Raw genomic sequence first — 19,518 nt, 5'->3', positions numbered from 1 at the left:
ACTTTGTAGACCAGGCTGGCCTCGAACTCAGAAATCCGCCTGCCTCTGCCTCCCAAGTGCTGGGATTAAAGGCGTGTGCCACCACGCCCGGCTTAATTTCTCGTTCTTCAATTTTTTTATTTTGTTTTGTTTTTTTTTTTTTGTTTCCAAGACAGGGTTTCTCTGTGTAGTCCTGGCTGTCCTGGAACTTGCTCTGTAAACCAGACTAGCCTCCAATTCAAGAGATCCACTTGTCTTTGCCTCCCGAGTGCTGGGATTAAAGGCATGGGTCACCACCACCTTCACTGTTTGGTTAGTTCTTCTTCTGGGGTTAAAGGTGTGCCCCAAGGAGTCACCCTCTGTTCTGCATACTAAGCTAGGTCTAAATGACTAAGGTAGGGATGGAGGTATAGCCAAGCCTTCTCTTGAATGTCGGGGCAAAGAGCAACCTACAGCGACAAAGCTCCTAGGACAAATAACACAGATGAGCAGTGTACTCAGATGCTCACTGAGGCCTGCACTCTAGGGACCCCTTAGTGGCAGCCAGACGGGAATGCTTAAACCATGCTAAGACTCTTTGGACTCCCTCATACACAAATGTTTGGGGAGAATTTTAGTGACATGGGATAACACTTCTCCATATATACTAATGAAAAATGACATTGTGAACTCAATCATATAAAATGCAAATTTAAAACAATTCAGGTGATGCATACAGACTAGAGAGGTTCACAGTGGTCTTCTCTAAAATCACCCACTTTAGAGCCTCTGCTTGCCAGTTTCCTACATATGCCTTGTCTCTGGCTCCCTTCCTCTCTGCCCTTTTTGTTCTATTGGTACAGTCTCCTGGAACTGCCTACCTCTCCCGCCCAATCTCTTCCTCTATTACTCCCTTGGGAAGAAGGCTGTTATCCAGCATCTTCTAAAATCACTTTCTGCTCTCAACCTCTTTACTCACTGTTTTAGCAATACCTAGCAGCAATCTGAACCTATCTCACTGTGAGGACTTCTGTTCAAGACTCTGAAGCAGTTTCCCTTTTATAATTTGGGCGGCTGGATGACCAAACCATTCAGTACCCAAATACCTAGAAATTCCCTGATCGTGGGGAGCAAGAACCACCTGACGTTACCTCAGAGAGCCAGAAGTCAAAGTCTTTGATCCCAGTGTTGAAGTTCTGCTGCTTATTTGCCTCTTTTAGCTTCTGGCTCTTCTCAGCTGACTTCTGCACCAGGAACTGCCACTGGTCTGCAAGGGCAGCCAGGCGGGCCTTAAAAAGAGATGGGGAGAAACTTGGGATAGGAAGATCTCTGTAGGGCCCATTCCTAAGACCCAAATCAGAGACAAAGTGGATGTGGAAACAATCAGAGGAACTGTGTTTTTGAATTCCAGAGATTGTAGGTCTCAGGTAGTATCAGGTGTAGTACGGTGGATGGTGGAGTGCTATCATTCTTTCTGGAGTTAGTATGGCCCCTGAACCATACCTTGACAGCATCCTCACTGCCAGCACAGGCCCCACGCTCAATGAGGGAGTTGCCCATGTCAATAACTCCACGGATTCGGTCAGCATTGGCGTGCAGTTCTGCCTCAAAGGCTTGGTGCTTCTGGTGCTTGCTCTGAAAATACCAAACCACTGTTTAGAGGCAGTTCTTACCAGGTTTGTTCTTAAGGCAAAAGATACGCTCAGGAGGAAGGGAGTACAGGGTGGGTAAGGAACAAAGCAAGCATTGGCGTGGACAGAAAGCCACCACAGCTTGTGTGGTGCTGTGGTCTGAGGTCCATAGGTGCCCAGCAGAGGTAGGTTTAGGCCAGAAAGGGAAACTAACTAGTCAGAGGCAGTAGGGTAAAAGCCAGCTCTGAACAGCTCACTAGCAGGCTGGGAGCAAAGCCTCAAAATTTTTTATTTTTTTTATGTTTGGTATGAGATAGAGGGGCCAATTTCAGTTCTGCATCTAACTGTGTACCAATGTCAACCCATGTCTTTAGCCTTCCTGGACAGAACCCCTGACTGGTAACATATATCGGCTGTTCTACCACCTATAGCAGGAATGCATCTGAAGGCTGCAGCGGTTCCTCTGTTGATGACAATTTGGTAACTGTCATTATCAAAACATGAGGCTGCTAAAACCCAGTCTTTTTAAAAGGCAGGCTGAATTTTACTTTTGCCAGGTAGAGAAAGCTGGGGGCTTTCCCTAAGAATTTGTTAAGAAACAAGGGTGCTGCATGAAACACTTAGGAGAGATGATTGTGAGGATACAGCAGCTGTAACATCATTTTGGGAAAATCAGAGGGCAAGTGAGAAACAGTCTCAGGGATGTTACTGGAGAAAGAAAACTAAGAGAAATAAAACAAAACAGTTTAGTTGGCCAAGATTCTGCACTCAATGTTTCATTTGAGAGGCAGCGATTGTTTCAGGGAGGGATCCTGGCTGCGGCCCCAGCATGAGGCCTCAAGAGCTCTCACCCACATATCCTGACAGTGCCGTCTCTGGTGCCTGCTCTCATCACTGCCAGTCCAAACCCATTTATTCTCTTCTACAGCTTTATTTTCCCTTCCCAGTTCTGGGCCTTTTAAGTCGTGTGGCAAAAGATGTATCTATCTTTTTATGAATGATGTCTGCTTAGATCTGGAAGCACATCTTGCTATTCCAGTTCTCTGGGCCAGCACCGCTGGACACTAGCCGGAGTATGCACTGGATTTACCCCAAGCTAGCCTGCCCTGCCCAGGCCACTTGACACCCTGAGCCCAGGAAAATATTCTATTTTCAAGAGTGCCTCTTGAAAGGAAATGGTCAACTACTGCCCCCCAAATCAAACATGGTTGTACAAAACTTGCCTGGATGATGAAACAGGGAGGAGGAGATAGGTACTACATGCTAATTACAACAGAGAAAGCCACATCTCACAGGGACACTTGGATGGAGTGACTGGGGATTAGACTGATGATGGATGTACAGACACCAGTGGACCAGATGTAACCACAGTAACAGTACTCTACAGAGTAGAACATAAATCCCAGAGCTCAAATATCTACAACTCTTAAAAGTGTGAAAAACTTACCAACAGCTTGGAAAGCTACAAAAACAGATGGAAAGAAGAATTCAGTAACTGATATGAACATGTCTCAGCTATTAGAGCCTCACTCTGCCATCATACTTTCCCAGGAAGTTCAGTGCATGGGAACAGCACAGGGGCAGGTCCATTAGACATGTTATAGCTTCGACAGAGTCTAGCAAGGGAGTAGCTTTCAAATGGCTCTACTGACCCAGTGGACTTTTTCTAAGCTTTACCATGGAACACACAGTTTTATAGGTGTACTCCCTTAAAGAGTCCCATTTAACAGCTCTACTCAGTGACAAGGCACTTCAGAACAAGTGTCCTAGGAGCCCCTTACCTGGATGTTGGTGGGGTCCTTGTATGACTCATCGCTGGCTGTCTGTAACTTCTCACTGATCCAGGCTTCAATCTCATCCACATCCCGGCTGAACTGCTGAAGTGTTTGAGATTCTCCCAGTTTTGACCTTTTCTCAATCATCTGGGCTTTTAGGCGGCGCCACCTGAGAGTGAAGATCAAATATGAGTGTTCTTTCCAGTAAGAGAAGAAGCAGGAGTAGGTATGGCTTCTTACATGTGGACATTCATTCTCTCAGAGCTGGGGACTGTCACCATTGCAGGACACCTACCGGTCAAGGACCTCATTGCGTCGGTTTGCAATGTCTCCCTTGGCATAGTGGTCAACGGCAATGAGCTGGTCGGCAAAGGCCTGCAGGGCAGCTATCTTTTCCTCCTAAGGGCAACAGGCAAAGAGGTCAGGGTGGGCTGAAGAAAGCCTGTCAGCCTGATAGTTGTCAGAAGAGATAGTTACACTTTGAGTGACGAAACTAACTGGTAGCAGGATCGGAACACATTGACACTTTAGAAGCCAGCCTGATTATCATCATTACTAGAGTAGGGTTTAATTCAAGAGGACTTAAGGTCATGCTGAGGTGTCCAAGTGTAGGGACACCAGCAGATGTCTAACAAATTAGAATCATAAAATGATGACTGCCCTGTTTTCAACAAAATGGTTTTCAAGTTAAAGCTATCTATTTTGTTCCTTGTTTTAGTGAATTATGTTATCACAACATAATATTTTGCCCTAAAAAATATTTTGGGGGGTGGGGGCTGGAGAGGTGGCTCAGTGGTTAAGAGCATTGACTGCTCTTCCAGAGGTCCTAAGTTCAATTTCTGCAACCACATGGTGGCTCACAACCATCTGTAATGGAATCCAATGCCCTCTTCTGGTGTGTCTGAAGAGAGTGAAACAATGACAGTGTACTCATATAAATATAATAAATATAATTACAAAAAAAATTTTTGGGGGGGAGGGAGAAGGGAGGCTGGGTATGGTGACACATGCCTTTAATCCCAGCAGGGGCAGGTAGATCTCTGTGTCTGTGAGTTCAAGGCCTGTTTCACATAGCCACTTCCAGGGTAGGCAGGACTACCCAGAAAGACCCCCATCTCAAAATACAAAATAGAACAAATCTGGGGGCTGGACAGATGTCTTAGCCATTAAGAGCACTTGCAGAGGACCTGGGTTTTGTTCCCAGCAACCATGTGGCTCCTTATAATTCTACTCTACTTCTACAGGATCACTTACCTTCTGGTTTCTGAGGGAACTGCACACACATGCTATATATACTTAGAAACAGCACACAAATACTCATAAACAACTTAAACTTTTTCTATTCCATTGTTATGTTTTGAAGGGCTGTGGTCTGAACCCAAGTTTCATGTTAGGCAAGTACTGTACCAGGGAGCTCCAGCTGTGTCATCATTCCATAATACAGAACTGATTTGAGGACCCACGCCCCCTTTCTTTTTTTAGACAGTGTTTCTCTGTGTAGTCCTGGCTGTCCTAGAACTCACTCTATAGACCAGGCTGGCCTCAAACTCATGGAGATTTCTCCTGCTTCTGCCTCCCAGGTGCTGAGCCTAAAGGTGTGTGCTCCCACCACCTAGCTTGAGGTTTTTTTCTATGTATGTGTATATCTGTGTGTGTGTGTGTGTGTATGTGTGTGTAGTGTGTAGCTGCACGCATACATATACACACCAGATGCCAGCCTTTGGTGCCACTGCTTAGGAACCTCAGCTTTGTTTTTTGAAAGGGTCTCTTACTAATTAGGCTGGCCAGCCAGTGAGCCCACAGCTGAGATTACAAGCATGTATATCACATGTAGATTGCAAGCACATACATCACAAGTAGATTTTGGGTTCTAGGGATCAAAGTCCAGTCTTTGTGCACTTTATCCAATAGGCTTCCTTTGAATTTTGTTTCTTCTACTGTTTTCTCACACAAGAATTTTTTTTTCTCCCCGAGACAGGGTTTCTCTTGTGTAGCCCTGACTGTCTTGGAACTTGCTCTGTAGACCAGGCTGGCCTCGAACTCAGAAATCCACCTGCCTCTGCCTCCTGAGTGCTGGGATTAAAGGCGTGTGCCACCACGCCCGGCTTCACCCAAGGATTTAAGCGCTTGCTGTTTGTGACTGTGTGATGACCCCAGGGTCTGTGGCACACTCAACAGTGTTCTAGCCCTGGGTTGTAAACTTTCTTTTTTTGTTTCTTTGGAAACAGTTTTGTCACGTAGCCCAGACTTAAACTCCATCTTTCTGCCTCAGCTTCCCATATGCTGAGATTATAGGAGTGTTACACCAAGCTGCTATTTCGAGGTTTCTTGTTATTGTTTTGAGACATGGTCTCACTATGTAGCCTTGGCTGGCCTAGAGCTGGCTTTGTAGGCCAGGCTAGCCTCAAACTCAAGACATATGTCTCTGCTTTTTCAGTACTTGCAGGAATAAAGATGTGCTACCACATATGGCCCATTTAAAAAAAATAGTTCTTCATATACACATTTTTACAACATTCATTGGAAGTATTCATTGGATGTATGACAGAATATACTTTTTTTTTAAAAAAAAAATATTTTTCATTACAGGTATGTGTTCATGCACATGTAAAGGCTGAGTGTGGGTGCCTGCAGCAGAGAGAGACATAAGCACCCGGAGCTGGAGTTCCATGTACTTGTGAGCCACTTGAGGATGCTGAGAGTTGAAATCAATTCCTCTCCAAGAGCAGTAAATATGTACTCTTAACCAGGAAGCCATGTAGCCAGCCCAATATAATGTTTCTGTTTTGTAACTGGTATGAAAATCTTAGTTGGTGTGAGTTTTTTTGCCGAACTCAGGACCCTCGAGCATAGTAGGCAGTACTCCACTGCACCTGTTTGTTTAAGGGAAGATTCTCACTATGTACTCCTGGCTACAAATAAGATGTGACTCAGGGCAAATCCAGCATAGGACCTCGAGGTCCAGGACCCACCTGGACATTGATAGCTTTGTCAAAGTCTTCATGTTTTTTGATCAGTGCCTCCACGCTGTCCAGCGAGTCTCCTTTGTCTTCTGTGTTTAGGAAGGCCTCCCGGGCAGCCATCCAGTTTTCTGCTTGTTCACAGTCCCGATGGAACAGCTACAGAGTGGACAAGTAGGTGTGAAGGAGGAGTTGGCCACTTCTAAGAAAATACCTGATGAGACATAATGTACACACCTGCAACTCCAGGCAGTGGTCCAGCATCATCCTGCGCTGGACCCAGGCCTTCTCCAGGTCTGTGCGCTCCTGGTCAAGAATATCAAGTTTCTCTTTGATCTCCGGGCTGGCATAGTGCCCGTGAGCTAACAGCTGCTGCCCAAACTGCTCAAATGCCTGGAAAGTGCCAGCCCTGGCATCAATTTCTGTCCGGTGTTCCTGCCAAGAGGAGTAAAGGGATTAGATAACTTGCTGAAGATGCCCATACTAGTGTCAAGCCCTGGTTCCCAAGCCGGGGACGGCTAAGGCCACTAGGCCAGCAGGACCTACCTGGTGTCGCTCCAGCAAAGCCTCAGCTCCAGTGACGTCCTTGGCTAGTTCATCTGAAGATACCAACCCTCGTATTCCATTGATCCAAGACATGAGGTCCCTAGAAACAAGATTCACAGAGGAATATTTACTACACTCTCTGGAAATCAAGCAGGCCTCTGTCTAGGAACCAGTTGTATCGCTTCTGCATTAGAGGATTATTTTAGGTTAACCTAGACATAAATTGAACAGGACTGGGTTATATAGCTTATTTGTGTTACCAAAAAAAGGGGGATCCTTCATCTGTCAAGTCATGAAGCACAGTCCCAACTGTTACACCTATCCACAACACCAAGTCTGTGTAGTCCTAGCTGTCTTGGAACTTGCTATGTAGACAGGTAAGCCTGGAGCTCAGAAACAACCTGCCTCTCCCTTTGAGCACTGGGCTAAAAGTCCTGCACCTAAGGCTCAGGATCATGCAGACAAGGGGGCAAAAGTTTTGTAAATATGTCAGTAGTCTCAGCAAAGTATCTGCTTAAACATCCTGAACAAGAACAATGCCAATGGACATGCTAATGTAGAAAGGGCAAGCAATTCTGAGATGAAGAGACAGTTTCCCAGGGGATAAGCACAATTGGTTATCCAATGCCAAAAGGTCATCCCTGAAACATATACAAAAAAGAAACATTGTATCACACACACACACACACACACACACACACACACACACACACACTCCCAACAACAAAAAAAAGAGGCTATGATTTCAAAGAGAGTAAGAGGGAGTCCATATGAGGGTTTGCAAAAGCAGGCATGATACAATTGTAGTATAGTTTTTTCTTTTTCTTTTTTTGTTTTTGGAGGCAGGGTTTCTCTGTGTAGTCCTGGGTGTCCTGGAACTCACTCTGTAGACCAGGCTGGCCTTGAATTCAGAAATTTGCCTGCCTCTGCCTTAAAGGCGTGTGCCACCATGCCCAGCTGTAGTATTGTTTGATGAAAGAAGAGGGTGGGCTGTGGAGGTGCATACCTTTTAACCCAGTGCTCAAAGGGAGAGGCAGGTTTCTGAGCTGGAGCTGTCTATATAGCAAGTTCCAAGACAGCTAGGACTACATAGAGAAACCCTGCCCCCAAAACCCCAAATAAATAAATATGTAAGTGGTAAAGTAAAAAAGGAGTCTCAGGATGTGGGCAACAAGATGGTTCAGAGAGTACAGTCCTGCCTTTGATATAAGTACATTGGTAGAGAGAACTGACTTCTTTTACCATTCACAGGGGAGTTGTGGCACACAAGCATGTATACATAGACATAATTCAATAAATAAATGTAATAATCAAAGTTTTTGGAAAGAAAAAAAGTAACTAAAAAAACCCAAAGGCACAAAAATCCCAAAATAAAACCCAAAATTCTTCAGAGAAAACAACAAATAGGCGACTGTCCAGTGATTAAGTGTACTTCCTGCTTTTCTAGAGAGCCTAAGCCTGGGAAGTGGAGGGTTATCCTTTGCTGGCTCCCATCCAAGAGAGGGAGTGTCTGACCACAGAAATCATGTTGTCCGTGATCATCCACTTAGTGACGTGTCATCCAGCCATTAGAAGACAGGGGCACTGGATCATGGGAAATCTGACCTACAACCTATTTGCCATTGCTCAGAAAACAAAAGAACCTACAATTAATGAGAATGTCAACTAAATTAAGTGGTGACAACAGGCAACAATACCAGTTGCTCTTGTACGACTCTTTCAACTTCTCTGTGACACTGAAACTAATTTCAATAAAAATGGTGGTAGAAAAGATTAATTATATGACATATGAATAAATTCTATATTATATGAAATATGTATTTAAAGAAGAAAACACAGTTGGTAAGGTGACATGAACCTGAGTGTACATGCATAAACCCACAGTGCATACAGGAATAGACTTACTGTAGATTTTTGGCAATTGGTAGTTTGAGTATATTTTTTATACATGGTTACTTTTATAATAAAATTGACTATTACAAAGGTCCTATGTAGCAAGAATCTTTGAATGACACTTCACATGCTATCTGAATGACTGACACAGGCTCATATATGAGAATGCTTGTTCCCTGCCTGGTGGAAATGTTTGGGAAGGATCAGGGAGTGTGGGCTTGCTGGAGGTGTATCACTGGGCGCTGACTCCACAAGCCTCTCCATTCCTAGTTAGTTTCTCCTGCCTTTAACTTGTGCCTCAAAATGTGAGCTCTCAGCTGGACAGTGGTGGCAAGAGGCTTTACTCACAGGCAGAGGCAGGGGCATCTCTGAGTTCAAGACCAACTTGGTCTACAAAGTGAGCTCCAGGACAGCCAGAGCTACACAGAGAAACTCTCAAAAAAACAGAAAGAGAGAGGGGGCGGGGCGGGGATGAGCTCTCGGTTCCGGTTCCAGTGCCATGCCTGCTGTTGTGTCTTGCCATGATGGTTAGGGGCCCTTAGCTCTCCGAAACTGTGAGCCCCAAATAAACAGTTTCTTTCATAAGCTGACTTGGTCATGGTATTTTATCACAGAAATAGAAACATAACTAAGACATTTGTTTTTTACCGGAAATCGCTAAGGAAGCGCTGCAGATCATGGGAGTCACCCAATTTGGCCTTGCGCTGGTCTGCACGCTTCCCTAGGCTGGTCCAGGCCTGGTTTAACTCTGTGCACTTTTCCTTTAAGTCCTCTGCAGATTCAGGGTGGGACTGGATCAGCCTTTGGGCTGTTTCTCCAAGGGAATTCACCTATGAGCAAAGAGTTGTAAGAACATTATTCAGGGAAACAGCTCTGTCTGGCAGAGTTCAGGCCTCAGCTTTCCTCAAGCATCTCTCTCACCTTGTCACCAAGAGCTGCAAGGTCCCTCTCAAAGCCTTCATGTTTGCGCTGAAGGGCCTGGACACTAGCTAAATCATGGCCATAGTTGTCTGTGTTCAGAGCCTGATTCTTCTCTTCGATCCATTCTTTGGTTTCATCAGCATCTCTGGAGGTAAGACACATGAGTGAGTGACAAGCACCATTGCCTTGTCCCAGGGTTGGCACATGCATATCTGTCGTAGTTGCACACATTCACTCCCACCAGGATTAACAGCATCCACTGTTCTTACATGGCTTTGATGTTAAGACCCCAAACATCAGTAAGGCATAGCTACTTATGCTGAGATCCCACTCAGCAAGCCTCGTCTATGAGGGGCAAAGTTATTTCCTCCTGTCCCAGCTAATGCTTGGTACCCTCACCTGTGAAACCTCTGTACTTCGTGTGCACTGCCCAAGAGCTGGCTACGTTCCTCAGCCAGCTGTTGCAGGGACCGCCAACGCTCATTCAGCTCCTACAGGAGAACGGTAATGTCAGTTCTCTTCTAACCTGTCTGCCACACCCACAACCAGACCTTGGGAAAATAAGTGCTTGTAATTTTTCATTTTCTTGCAAACAGCAGCGAACCACAACAGAAATCTTTTGAAGAGCAAATAAAGTCATATCTAATAACCTCCAAACCCCCCAAATGCCTGACTTAGAAACATTTGCAACACTGGATAAACTAGCTTTGGTGCTGGGCATATGGTGTCTACAAGTAACTGCCAAATGGAGACATCTGAGAATCTTCTCTCAGTACTACAACCAATGAAGTCTTGGACCAGAGCACAACTGGGTAAGGCTCCTATTCTACTGGAAATCCCAGCGAAGGTTTTCATCCCTGCTCTGTGCAGGTCTGAGTGAGAATGACTCTCATAGGCTCATGTTTGAATACTTGGTCCCCTTTGGATGTTTGGGAAGGAACAGGCTCTGTTGGGGAAGATGTATCACTAGGGGATAGGAACAGGCTTTGAGGTGTCAGAAGACTGGCCATTCTCTATATGTATTCTCTCTGCTTCCTGTTTGTATGAGAGTCTTAACTATTCCTGCTGCCATGCCATCATGGACTCTATCCTGAAATCATAAGCCTAATTAAACACTTTATAAATTGCCTTGGCCATAGTGTTTTGTCATAGCAATAGAAACTTAATCAAGGGGCTGGTGAGATGGCTCAGTGGGTAAGAGCACTCGACTGCTCTTCCGAAGGTCCAGAGTTCAAATCCCAGCAACCACATGATGGCTCACTACCATCTGCAACAAGATCTGACTCCCTCTTCTGGAGTGTCTGAAGACAGCTACAGTGTACTTACATAAAATAAATAAATAAATCTTAAAAAAAAAAAAAAAAGAAACTTAATCAAGCTATTTCACAACTCTAGGCATGTAATGAGGATGCTTGTGTATGTTTCTGAGACCTATAGAAGTAGGCCTGGTCCTAGCATGCTCCACCACAAGGACAAGCCCCCTACTGTTGTCAAGTAAGAAAGATAGTAGAGAAGAGCAAGGATAAGCAGGATAGCTGGTCACCACTTCTTACCTTGATGGAGTTGAAGGTAGCCACTGTGTGGACCATCAGTCGAGCAGACTGTGAGAGGAGAGCAAAGAAAAACCAATTAAGACCCTGTCCACTCAGAGACACATCTGCTACTGACACCAGGTAGGTCCCAACAGTCAATCCACAGAACCCTACACAGACATTGGCAACATCTGAAGTACAGACTACTGAAAAGTGTGAGAAAACACCAAGTACCTAAGTGGAGATGGCTGCAGGGTGAGGCCTACCCAGGAGAGAGTGAAACCCTGAGGACAGCAGCTGAAGGAAGGGCAGTTCAGCGTCATGGTGTACTTTCTTGTCCACACCAAATAACCCTCAGAAAACAGATCTACAAACACTGGCTGCTGTGACTAGTTACTAGTGAGGTATAAAAATGACTCCTTCCATGGATAATATGGTTACTGGACTGTGGTTTCTAACAGTGTCCTGAAGGAAAAGGGAAACAAGCCAATGACTGAGCTTTTTCTCCACAATGCAGACCCTTGTAAACACCCAAGGAGCCGCACAATGTCCTATCCCACACATTTTATAATCAAAACAAAACATACTCCTCTTGGCTCAAAATCTTTCAAGAATGGTAAGAGGAGGTAGGGCTCAGCTTAGATGCAGGAGAGGGAAGCCATCAATGTTCCCATGAACTCTAGAAGACATGTGGGTGATAGGCAGGATCAGAAGGCAGAAACATCGTTCTCACAGCTTCTTAGAACTAGGAGACAAGTCACAAGGAGACCTAAGTCTGCCAGCAAAGACGGCTCATCAGATACAGGCAGCTGTTGCCAAGCCTTCACCCCTGGATCTACACAATACATAAGGGAGAGCTCAAGTGTCATTCTAATGTATGTATTTTCAGCTAGGCATCGTGGTGCATGCCTTTAATTTTAGCACTTGGGAGGCAAAGGTAGGTGGTGGCTCTGTGAGTTCAATGCTAGCCTATTCTACATAGTGATTTCCAGATCAGCCCAGTTTATGTAGCAAGTTCTCGACTAGCCAGGCCCAAATTACAAGACCCTGTTTGTTTCATTTTCCTTTTTTAAATAAAAGTCTATTTTCAAAAGAATTTACATTTCTAGAAGAGCATAGCAGAGCATTCAGATAGGAAGTTGTCTCTTCATTAGATTTTGATATAAGAAAAAGTAACAGTGGGATATGAAGACCTGAGTCAAACAAGAAAAAGTCCTATATCTTAAAAGAAAAAAAAAGCAAGTTAATGAGACAGCTATGAGGGAATATGTAGCTAGGCTGAGATAGGTTATACAAGAGCACTGAACAGCACAAGGGTGAACACAGAAGGCCGGTGATGGAAAGCCTTTTCTGCTGGGCTTCCAAGCTATCTTTTATGTCTTGAGAGTATATATCTATGTAACAGAAGTCTACCTATAACTTCTTTGTAGCTTCACCTACACACACACACACACACACACACACACACACACACACACACACAGAGGAGCTTAGCCAGAAGAGACGCTGCTGCAAAACTAAAATGTGTGTAGCCAGTACTGTTTTCTTTTTTTGTTTGTTTTTTTGTTTTGTTTTTGTTTTTGTTTTTAGACAGGGTTTCTCTGTGTAGCCCTGGCTGTCCTGGAAATCACTCTGTAGACCAGGCTGGCCTCCAACTCAGAAATTTGCCTGCCTCTGCCTCTCGAGTGCTGGGATTAAAGGCATGCGCCACCAAGCCTGGCCAGTGCTATTTTCTTAGCTGGAAGCACAGTACATCAGTACATCAAGCCTCCTACCCCACTCCTAGGCAGAGCTGTGCTGTTCTGGTGCAGGGATAGCCCTGCACCGAGAGTGGTATCTGCTGTGAGGTCATTTGGATAATGGATGGTGATCGTCATCCCCATCCTCAGTTACTACCTTATTCACATCATTTTAGTGAAACTGCCATGCTGTGTAGAAACATCTAATGACAGGTGAGGTGCACTCTAGGATCAAGATGTCCTACCCTTACTAGGTAGTCTGCTTCTGTGCATTATCGCTCCTAGTTCCACAGACAACAGAATATAGAAGAACACTCTAGCCAAGTAAACGTTCATGTCAAGCTAGACACCAAGAAAAAGGCACACAAGAAAGAAATGAGACACTGCAAGTTCCTGCAAAACACCTGGAACTAGCAATGTAGAAAGGAGCCCTTACCTTCCATGGGGAGGCTGTCTTGGAATCTGCTTCATCCTAGTCAAAGAAGGAGAGCTTAGGAGCTTGTCATAGAGCACAGAACCACCTTCCCAGTCACCAGCTGTGATCCCAGAGGAATCGCAACAGCTCATCGGCACCACTCTGAAACACATCTGACTGCCCAGCAACCAACCAAAGTCTGCCTGAAAGGAATCATCATGTCCTCTTTTCCCCTTAAGGTTTATTTTGCGGGCATGAGCGTTTTGTCGGTGTGTATACATGTTTACCATCTGCACGCCTGGTGCCCATCATATCCTCTGTGAATGAAGCTATGGATAGTTGTGAGTCATCATGTGGATGCTGGCACTGAGTTCAGATTCTCCGCAAGAGCAACGAGTTCTTGGAACTGCTGAGCCAACTCTACAGCTCCCTATTGTTTTTTTCCCCAAATACAGTAGAAGAGATAGAAGGAATGAGAAAAAAAAAAAAAAAAAAAAAACCAAACCTCAACATAATGGCCATCTTTTCTTTATGCCATGCGCATAGAATTATTTGAAAAAATATTGGAATTATTATTAGAAAGATAAAGATCAAGCATGTTGTGACCAGGAAGGCGGTAAGCTCCGTGACCCCAGCTGAGGTGGAAGAACTGTGAAATTGTAGCTAGTCTGAGCTAAATAAGTCTAATAACAAAACCCAAATCAAAACTCCTAAACGTTTGTTCTAGAGACTGACAGGCAGCATAGATGTGTAAAATGTGAAAGAGATATGGACAACAAAAGGTCTCTGTCACTCTGTAGCTCTTGCCTTTACATAGTCCCAAGATCTAAATCCTTGCTAAATCCAAGTTCCATATGGATGGCCCGTGACTTACCCTGGGCATCGCACCATACACCTCCTACAAGGAGAAGGAAAGCAGTGTCAGTCCAGAGGAAACACGCTCCTGAACGCCATGGAGTAAATGCACCTGGAAACTGACTGGAAATGCTTAAGTGCAAAATACTTATCTATTTAAGGAACTTAGGAACTTTAAACCAAGGGCACCACAGACACTCAACTTGTACAGCTTCGGGAGAGTATGGGATGAAGCGTAAACCTCAAGCCTGTGTTATGAAATGTGACCCTGGGGCTAGGACGGACTCAAACACCTACCTGCTGCTGCACAGCCTGCACTTCCTCTGCCATCAGACCTTCAGACTCCAGGTCTTCCGCTACTTTGTTAATGTCCTTCAGCCGAGACTCATTGGCTTTCAGGTCCTAAAAAGTAAAAGACACAATGACTAAACATATAGTAGCAAGTCAAAGGAGAGGGGAACACAGATAGTTCAGAATCAATAGTATGAACTTTTGAGACAGGGGACTCACTACACAGCCTTGGCTGGCCTACAACTCATTATGTAGACTAGACATCTGTCTCTCCCTTCCAAGTGCTGGGATAAAGGGGATTAATGCAACCATCATCACATCCACCATCTTCTTTGAATGTAATGTTCTCAAGGTTCATCCTTGTAAAGGTCACTCCTTGATGCACCTGGTCGTATTCAATTGTCTGGATACTGCACATTACTTAACTATTGCATAGTTGAATAATAGTGTGCACATGTGTGTGCGCTATAGTCTTGAAACGGAATCTGCATGAAATCTTAGTAACAGCTTGTTCCCTACAGTGAGTTCCAAGCCAGCCTGAACCACTTAGCACGGTCCTTTTGTAAAAACTAAAAATACAACAATTGAGTAATTTAGAAGGTTCTTAAAATGTGTATGACTATAATCTCAATACTTGGTGAAGAAGATGAGATAATCAGGAAGTCAAAGCTGGTATGGACTAAAGGGCAAATTCAACACCAGCCTGGTCCACAAGGGACACTGTCTCAAATAACCAACCAACCATGGCTAGGGATGCAGGTGTAGCTCCCTGTGTTAGATCCCTTTCACTGCATAAAACTGGGCATTAGGATGCACACCTGCCATCTTAATACTCTGGACGGGAAGGCAGGAAGAAGGTCGAACTCATCCTCAGCTACACAGTGATATTTACGGGGCCAACTGTGTCTTAACAGACCAAACACAAACCAACAAACAGAGCACTGCCGTTCCTTGAAATCAGAAGCTAATAAAGTCCATTTAAAAGAGCTACACATCCCCAGCACTGGACATGCGCAGAAGCTACAGAGTGAACTCTAAGTCAGAGAAACTACACAACGTGGGTTGTTATCTTCACCTCAGTAAGCTGGCTGAGACCCAAAGGAACTAGTTAAAACATTTTTGTTTTGCTTTGCTGTATTATTTTTCTGTGTTTGATGTGGGTGAGTGCGCCAGTGATGGATAAGGCTGGAGGACAACTTGTGCAAGTTGGTTCTCTCCTTCCCCCATGTAGGACCTACAGTGTGACTTCAGAATAATCTCAGGCCTGGTGGCAAGTATCCTAACCCAATGCACCATCTCACTGTTCTGAGAGCCAACACAATCCACCTTTTCTGGGACAGGGTCTCTGTGTAGCCCTGATTGTCCAGGAACTCACTTTGTAGACTAGGGTAGTCCCGAACTCAGAGATCCACCTGTCCCTGTCTCCCAAGCGCTGGGATTAAAGATGTGTAACACCATGCCCATCAAGAACCAACTGTCTCTTTTTTTAAACAATTTATTTTATGCGCACTGGTGTTTTGTCTGTGTGGGTGTCAGATCTTGGGAGCTACAGACAGTTGCCAGCTGCCATCTTGGTGCTGGGATTTGAATCCTGGTCCACTGGAAGAGCAGTCAGTCAGTGCTCTCAACTACTGAGCCATCTCTCCAGGCCCAACAACCAACTCTTTTTTTTCTTTTTAAAGATGTATTTCTTTATTATATGTAAGTACACTGTAGCTGTCTTCAGACACTCCAGAAGAGGGCACCAGATCTTGTTACGGATGGTTGTGAGCCACCATGTGGTTGCTGGGATCTGAACTCTGGACCTTCGGAAGAGCAGTCGGGTGCTCTTACCCACTGAGCCATCTCACCAGCCCCAACAACCAACTCTTTAAAAAAAAATCTATTTAAAAGCCAAGTTTGCCAGGCAGTGGTGGCGCACACCTTTAATCCCAGCACTTGGGAAGCAGAGGCAGGCGGATTTCTGAGTTCGTGGCCAGCCTGGTCTACAAAGTGAGCTCCAGGACAGCCAGGGCTACACAGAGAAACCCTGTCTCGAAAACAAAAACAACAACAAAAACAACAACAAAAAAAGAACTTTACTCACTTCTTGCATGTATTCATGTTTTCCCTCTATGTCTGTTCCACACACATGAGATATAGACAGTTGTAAGACCCATGTATAAGCCACCAGGAATTAAACCTGTGCTTTCTGAATAGCCATTGTGCTCTTGACCTCTAAGCTATTTCTTTACCCCCTTAAATTCTTTTAAATTATTAACTTTACGAGTATGGTGCCTGGGTACCAAATATGGACCTGGTACCTGTGGAGGAAGGAAACTGGACTTACAGGTTGTGAGCCTCCATGTGGGTATTGGGAACAGAATCTGCTTGTCTGGGTGCCCTTAACTGCTGAGCCATTCCTCCAGTCCCAAGAACTAGCTATTTACACAAATTTGAAGCTATGCTGTAGACTTCCCATACCTTCTGGAAGTCATCAAACTTCTTCTGCAGCACCTCAACCTGCTCCAAGTCAGCGCCAACCTCCTCATTCGTTAGAGCAGCCTCCTTCTCATTGATCCACTGCTGTAACTCGTTTGCTTCCCGGAACAACATGAACTTCTTGCAACTCTTCTCCAACATGCCTTTTCTCTTCTCACCCAGTTCCAGCAGAGACTGATATCTGACAGAAGTCAAGAGGGTAACACAATGGACAAGGAAGGCAGTTAGCTCACCATAGAGGCTAACACAGGACAACCACTAGGTATCTGAGATGTGATCCAAGGCATGAGATTGTAATGATAATGCCTAGCAACGAAGGATCAGAGCACACAAAGATGAGGATTCTAGGCACTCAAACTACAGCCTTAGGGATAAGCACACACTGGTGGTAACTGCATGAGTTACTACAGCCCAGGCACACTTACCCCAGGTGCATTTTACAACTTTTATGATCACATAGGCCTAAAACTAAGTACTTAGCATAGAAACGAAGGTTTCATGCGACTGTTTGGAGAGATGAAATGAAGCTACATAAAGACAAACTACATAATGTATAAAAGGAATTTTCTTGGTTTTAAAATTCTCTGAGCAGCCCCTAAGAGGGGGAAGATATGAGCTTTAATATAGTCCAATACAGGAAGTTCCATCTCTGACCAGTAGGGCATTTCCATGGTGATCTCTATTTTCGAGCAGTGAAAGAATATCAGGTAGTGTGCAGTTTGTACACAACTCCATCACCTACAAGACCTGAGAAGAATCAAAAGAACTTTCTCGCCCATGAGAACTAAGACTTATAAGCTGAACTAACACTATCTTTCAAGATACAAAAATGACAAATCTGAGTAAGAAATGAAATTCAAAGTTAAAAGAAAAATCTGAAAAACATCACTAAATCTAAGCTTCCCAAACAAAAAGTTAACAGTCACCAGAAATCAGAGCCCCTAACCTCTAAGTCACACTTTGTTGCCTCCCTATTGAGGAATACAACAGAACTGGCTGCAGGTTTATGGAGGACAGTACTGCTCCTGCTCTACCACAAAACTAGAGTGAACCAACACCATTCCAAACACAAGCAGGCAGAAGCAACCAGGGAGAGCAGTTCTGAGATTCTCCCACAGGCAGCAAAGCTGTGAAGATGTGGCAGGTCCCCTGCGCCACCTCCTTCTCAATGGAAAGTGCTTTGGAGAAGAGCGGCAGAGAGGAATGGACAGGTGTAGCAGTGACATGGGAGCTCAGCCAGGTTCTCAGCCTACTCACAGTTCTTCCACCTGTTTCATACGCAGAGATACACTGCCGGCCTCCTTAGTTATGCGTGTCCTGCACAGAGGGGGTACAGCAAAAGCATGCACACATTAGTGGGATTAATCTATGGGAATAAAAAGCAGCAGCTCCAACTGGTGCCATGATGGCGGATGCTTGAAATGGGAAAAACATAGGAATCCTTCAAAAGCTCTTAGAAGCAGCCCAGGCCATGAATGAAATCACTGGAGAAACAGCAGGAAAATTAAATGAGAGGGTTAGTTTACCTTCACGTTCCTGACAACTCTGCTCCATGTAAGGCAGCAGTCCCTGTACTGCACAGAGCAGGCCAGGGGACAAAATAGACCTAAAGGACAGTGCTGACTCTAATCGCCAGCTCAGCAACACTAACTCCATCAACTTCTGTGCTCTTACATTTATGATCCAGGTCTGGGATAATGACATAAACCCCAGCGTCTCCTTGTTTATGCAGTACAAGTAAAAGAGTCTGCAAGTGTACAAATGGCTCTTGTCATTTCAAGATCATTAATGTCAGAAAAGCTCTCTTATTCTAAGCCCTACTGGACTTAGAAATATAATTCCTGTATTCCCCAGATGCCCAAAGCTGTTGATTTCATCAGCAGAATAAGGTACGGACTATAGGACAGACATAGGGCAATATGGGAATTGTCTGTATGATACGAAGAAAACCATCTTAAAAAGTAAATTCCTTTCTCTGAATGCAAAGGAAGAGAGAGCAGCTCCCAGACAGCTGTCCAAGGGAGGCAGAGCCAAGGGGTAAGATATCTGAAAATCCAACCCAAAAAGAATTTTGTCAACAAGACAAAGGCTAACACTGTACCAAGTAGCAAAATGTGCTTTAGAAAAAGCAGCTCAGAAACACAGAAAAAAACCAAGTGAGATTAAGGTATTAGTCAAGAATCCGAGCTCTAAAATGGAGGCTGGTGGGTTAGGAGACTTAAGGGAAATAGAAAAGAAGACGTAGGGCTCCAGAGACCCCAAGACACTGACTGATCTAGCTTGAGGACTGGATTAAGCCCTAGATGCTGTCTAGCCGGTCCTGTGTATCTGAGCCCTTACTGGTTGTCAATTTGCCCCTGCCGCAGAGCAATGCTGCCCTGCTCTTCCAGGAGGTTCTCCCTCGAGGCTGACTGGGCGGGGTCCAGCTTCTTCACATATGCAGCTGGCACGAAACCCTGCCGGTCATTCACTTCCACTTTCCACCAATCCTACAAAAGAAAAAAGAAGAGGACTGAGAGCT

General features: G+C 44.7%; 1 protein-coding gene across 1 annotated transcript in view; it reads right to left on the bottom strand.

Moving 5' to 3' along the window:
- Positions 1 to 19,518, bottom strand: part of Sptan1 (spectrin alpha, non-erythrocytic 1) — a 69,275-nt gene that overhangs the window by 14,427 nt on the left and 35,330 nt on the right. Inside the window, exons 23-40 of the mRNA XM_029474455.1 lie at positions 19,338 to 19,486; positions 18,255 to 18,314; positions 16,980 to 17,178; positions 14,523 to 14,627; positions 14,245 to 14,268; positions 13,392 to 13,427; positions 11,238 to 11,285; positions 10,084 to 10,175; positions 9,685 to 9,829; positions 9,412 to 9,593; positions 6,871 to 6,970; positions 6,562 to 6,759; positions 6,337 to 6,483; positions 3,660 to 3,763; positions 3,371 to 3,533; positions 3,037 to 3,051; positions 1,462 to 1,593; positions 1,071 to 1,247 (exon numbers count right to left, since the gene is read on the bottom strand). Of these exons, the coding sequence (XP_029330315.1) occupies positions 1,071 to 1,247; positions 1,462 to 1,593; positions 3,037 to 3,051; positions 3,371 to 3,533; positions 3,660 to 3,763; positions 6,337 to 6,483; positions 6,562 to 6,759; positions 6,871 to 6,970; positions 9,412 to 9,593; positions 9,685 to 9,829; positions 10,084 to 10,175; positions 11,238 to 11,285; positions 13,392 to 13,427; positions 14,245 to 14,268; positions 14,523 to 14,627; positions 16,980 to 17,178; positions 18,255 to 18,314; positions 19,338 to 19,486 (2,076 nt within the window). The remainder of the gene's footprint in view (positions 1 to 1,070; positions 1,248 to 1,461; positions 1,594 to 3,036; positions 3,052 to 3,370; positions 3,534 to 3,659; positions 3,764 to 6,336; positions 6,484 to 6,561; positions 6,760 to 6,870; positions 6,971 to 9,411; positions 9,594 to 9,684; positions 9,830 to 10,083; positions 10,176 to 11,237; positions 11,286 to 13,391; positions 13,428 to 14,244; positions 14,269 to 14,522; positions 14,628 to 16,979; positions 17,179 to 18,254; positions 18,315 to 19,337; positions 19,487 to 19,518) is intronic.

This window comes from Mus caroli, chromosome 2 (genome assembly GCF_900094665.2).
Source record: "Mus caroli chromosome 2, CAROLI_EIJ_v1.1, whole genome shotgun sequence".
NCBI lineage: Eukaryota > Metazoa > Chordata > Mammalia > Rodentia > Muridae > Mus > Mus caroli.
This window is presented reverse-complemented; position numbering and strand designations above follow the sequence as displayed.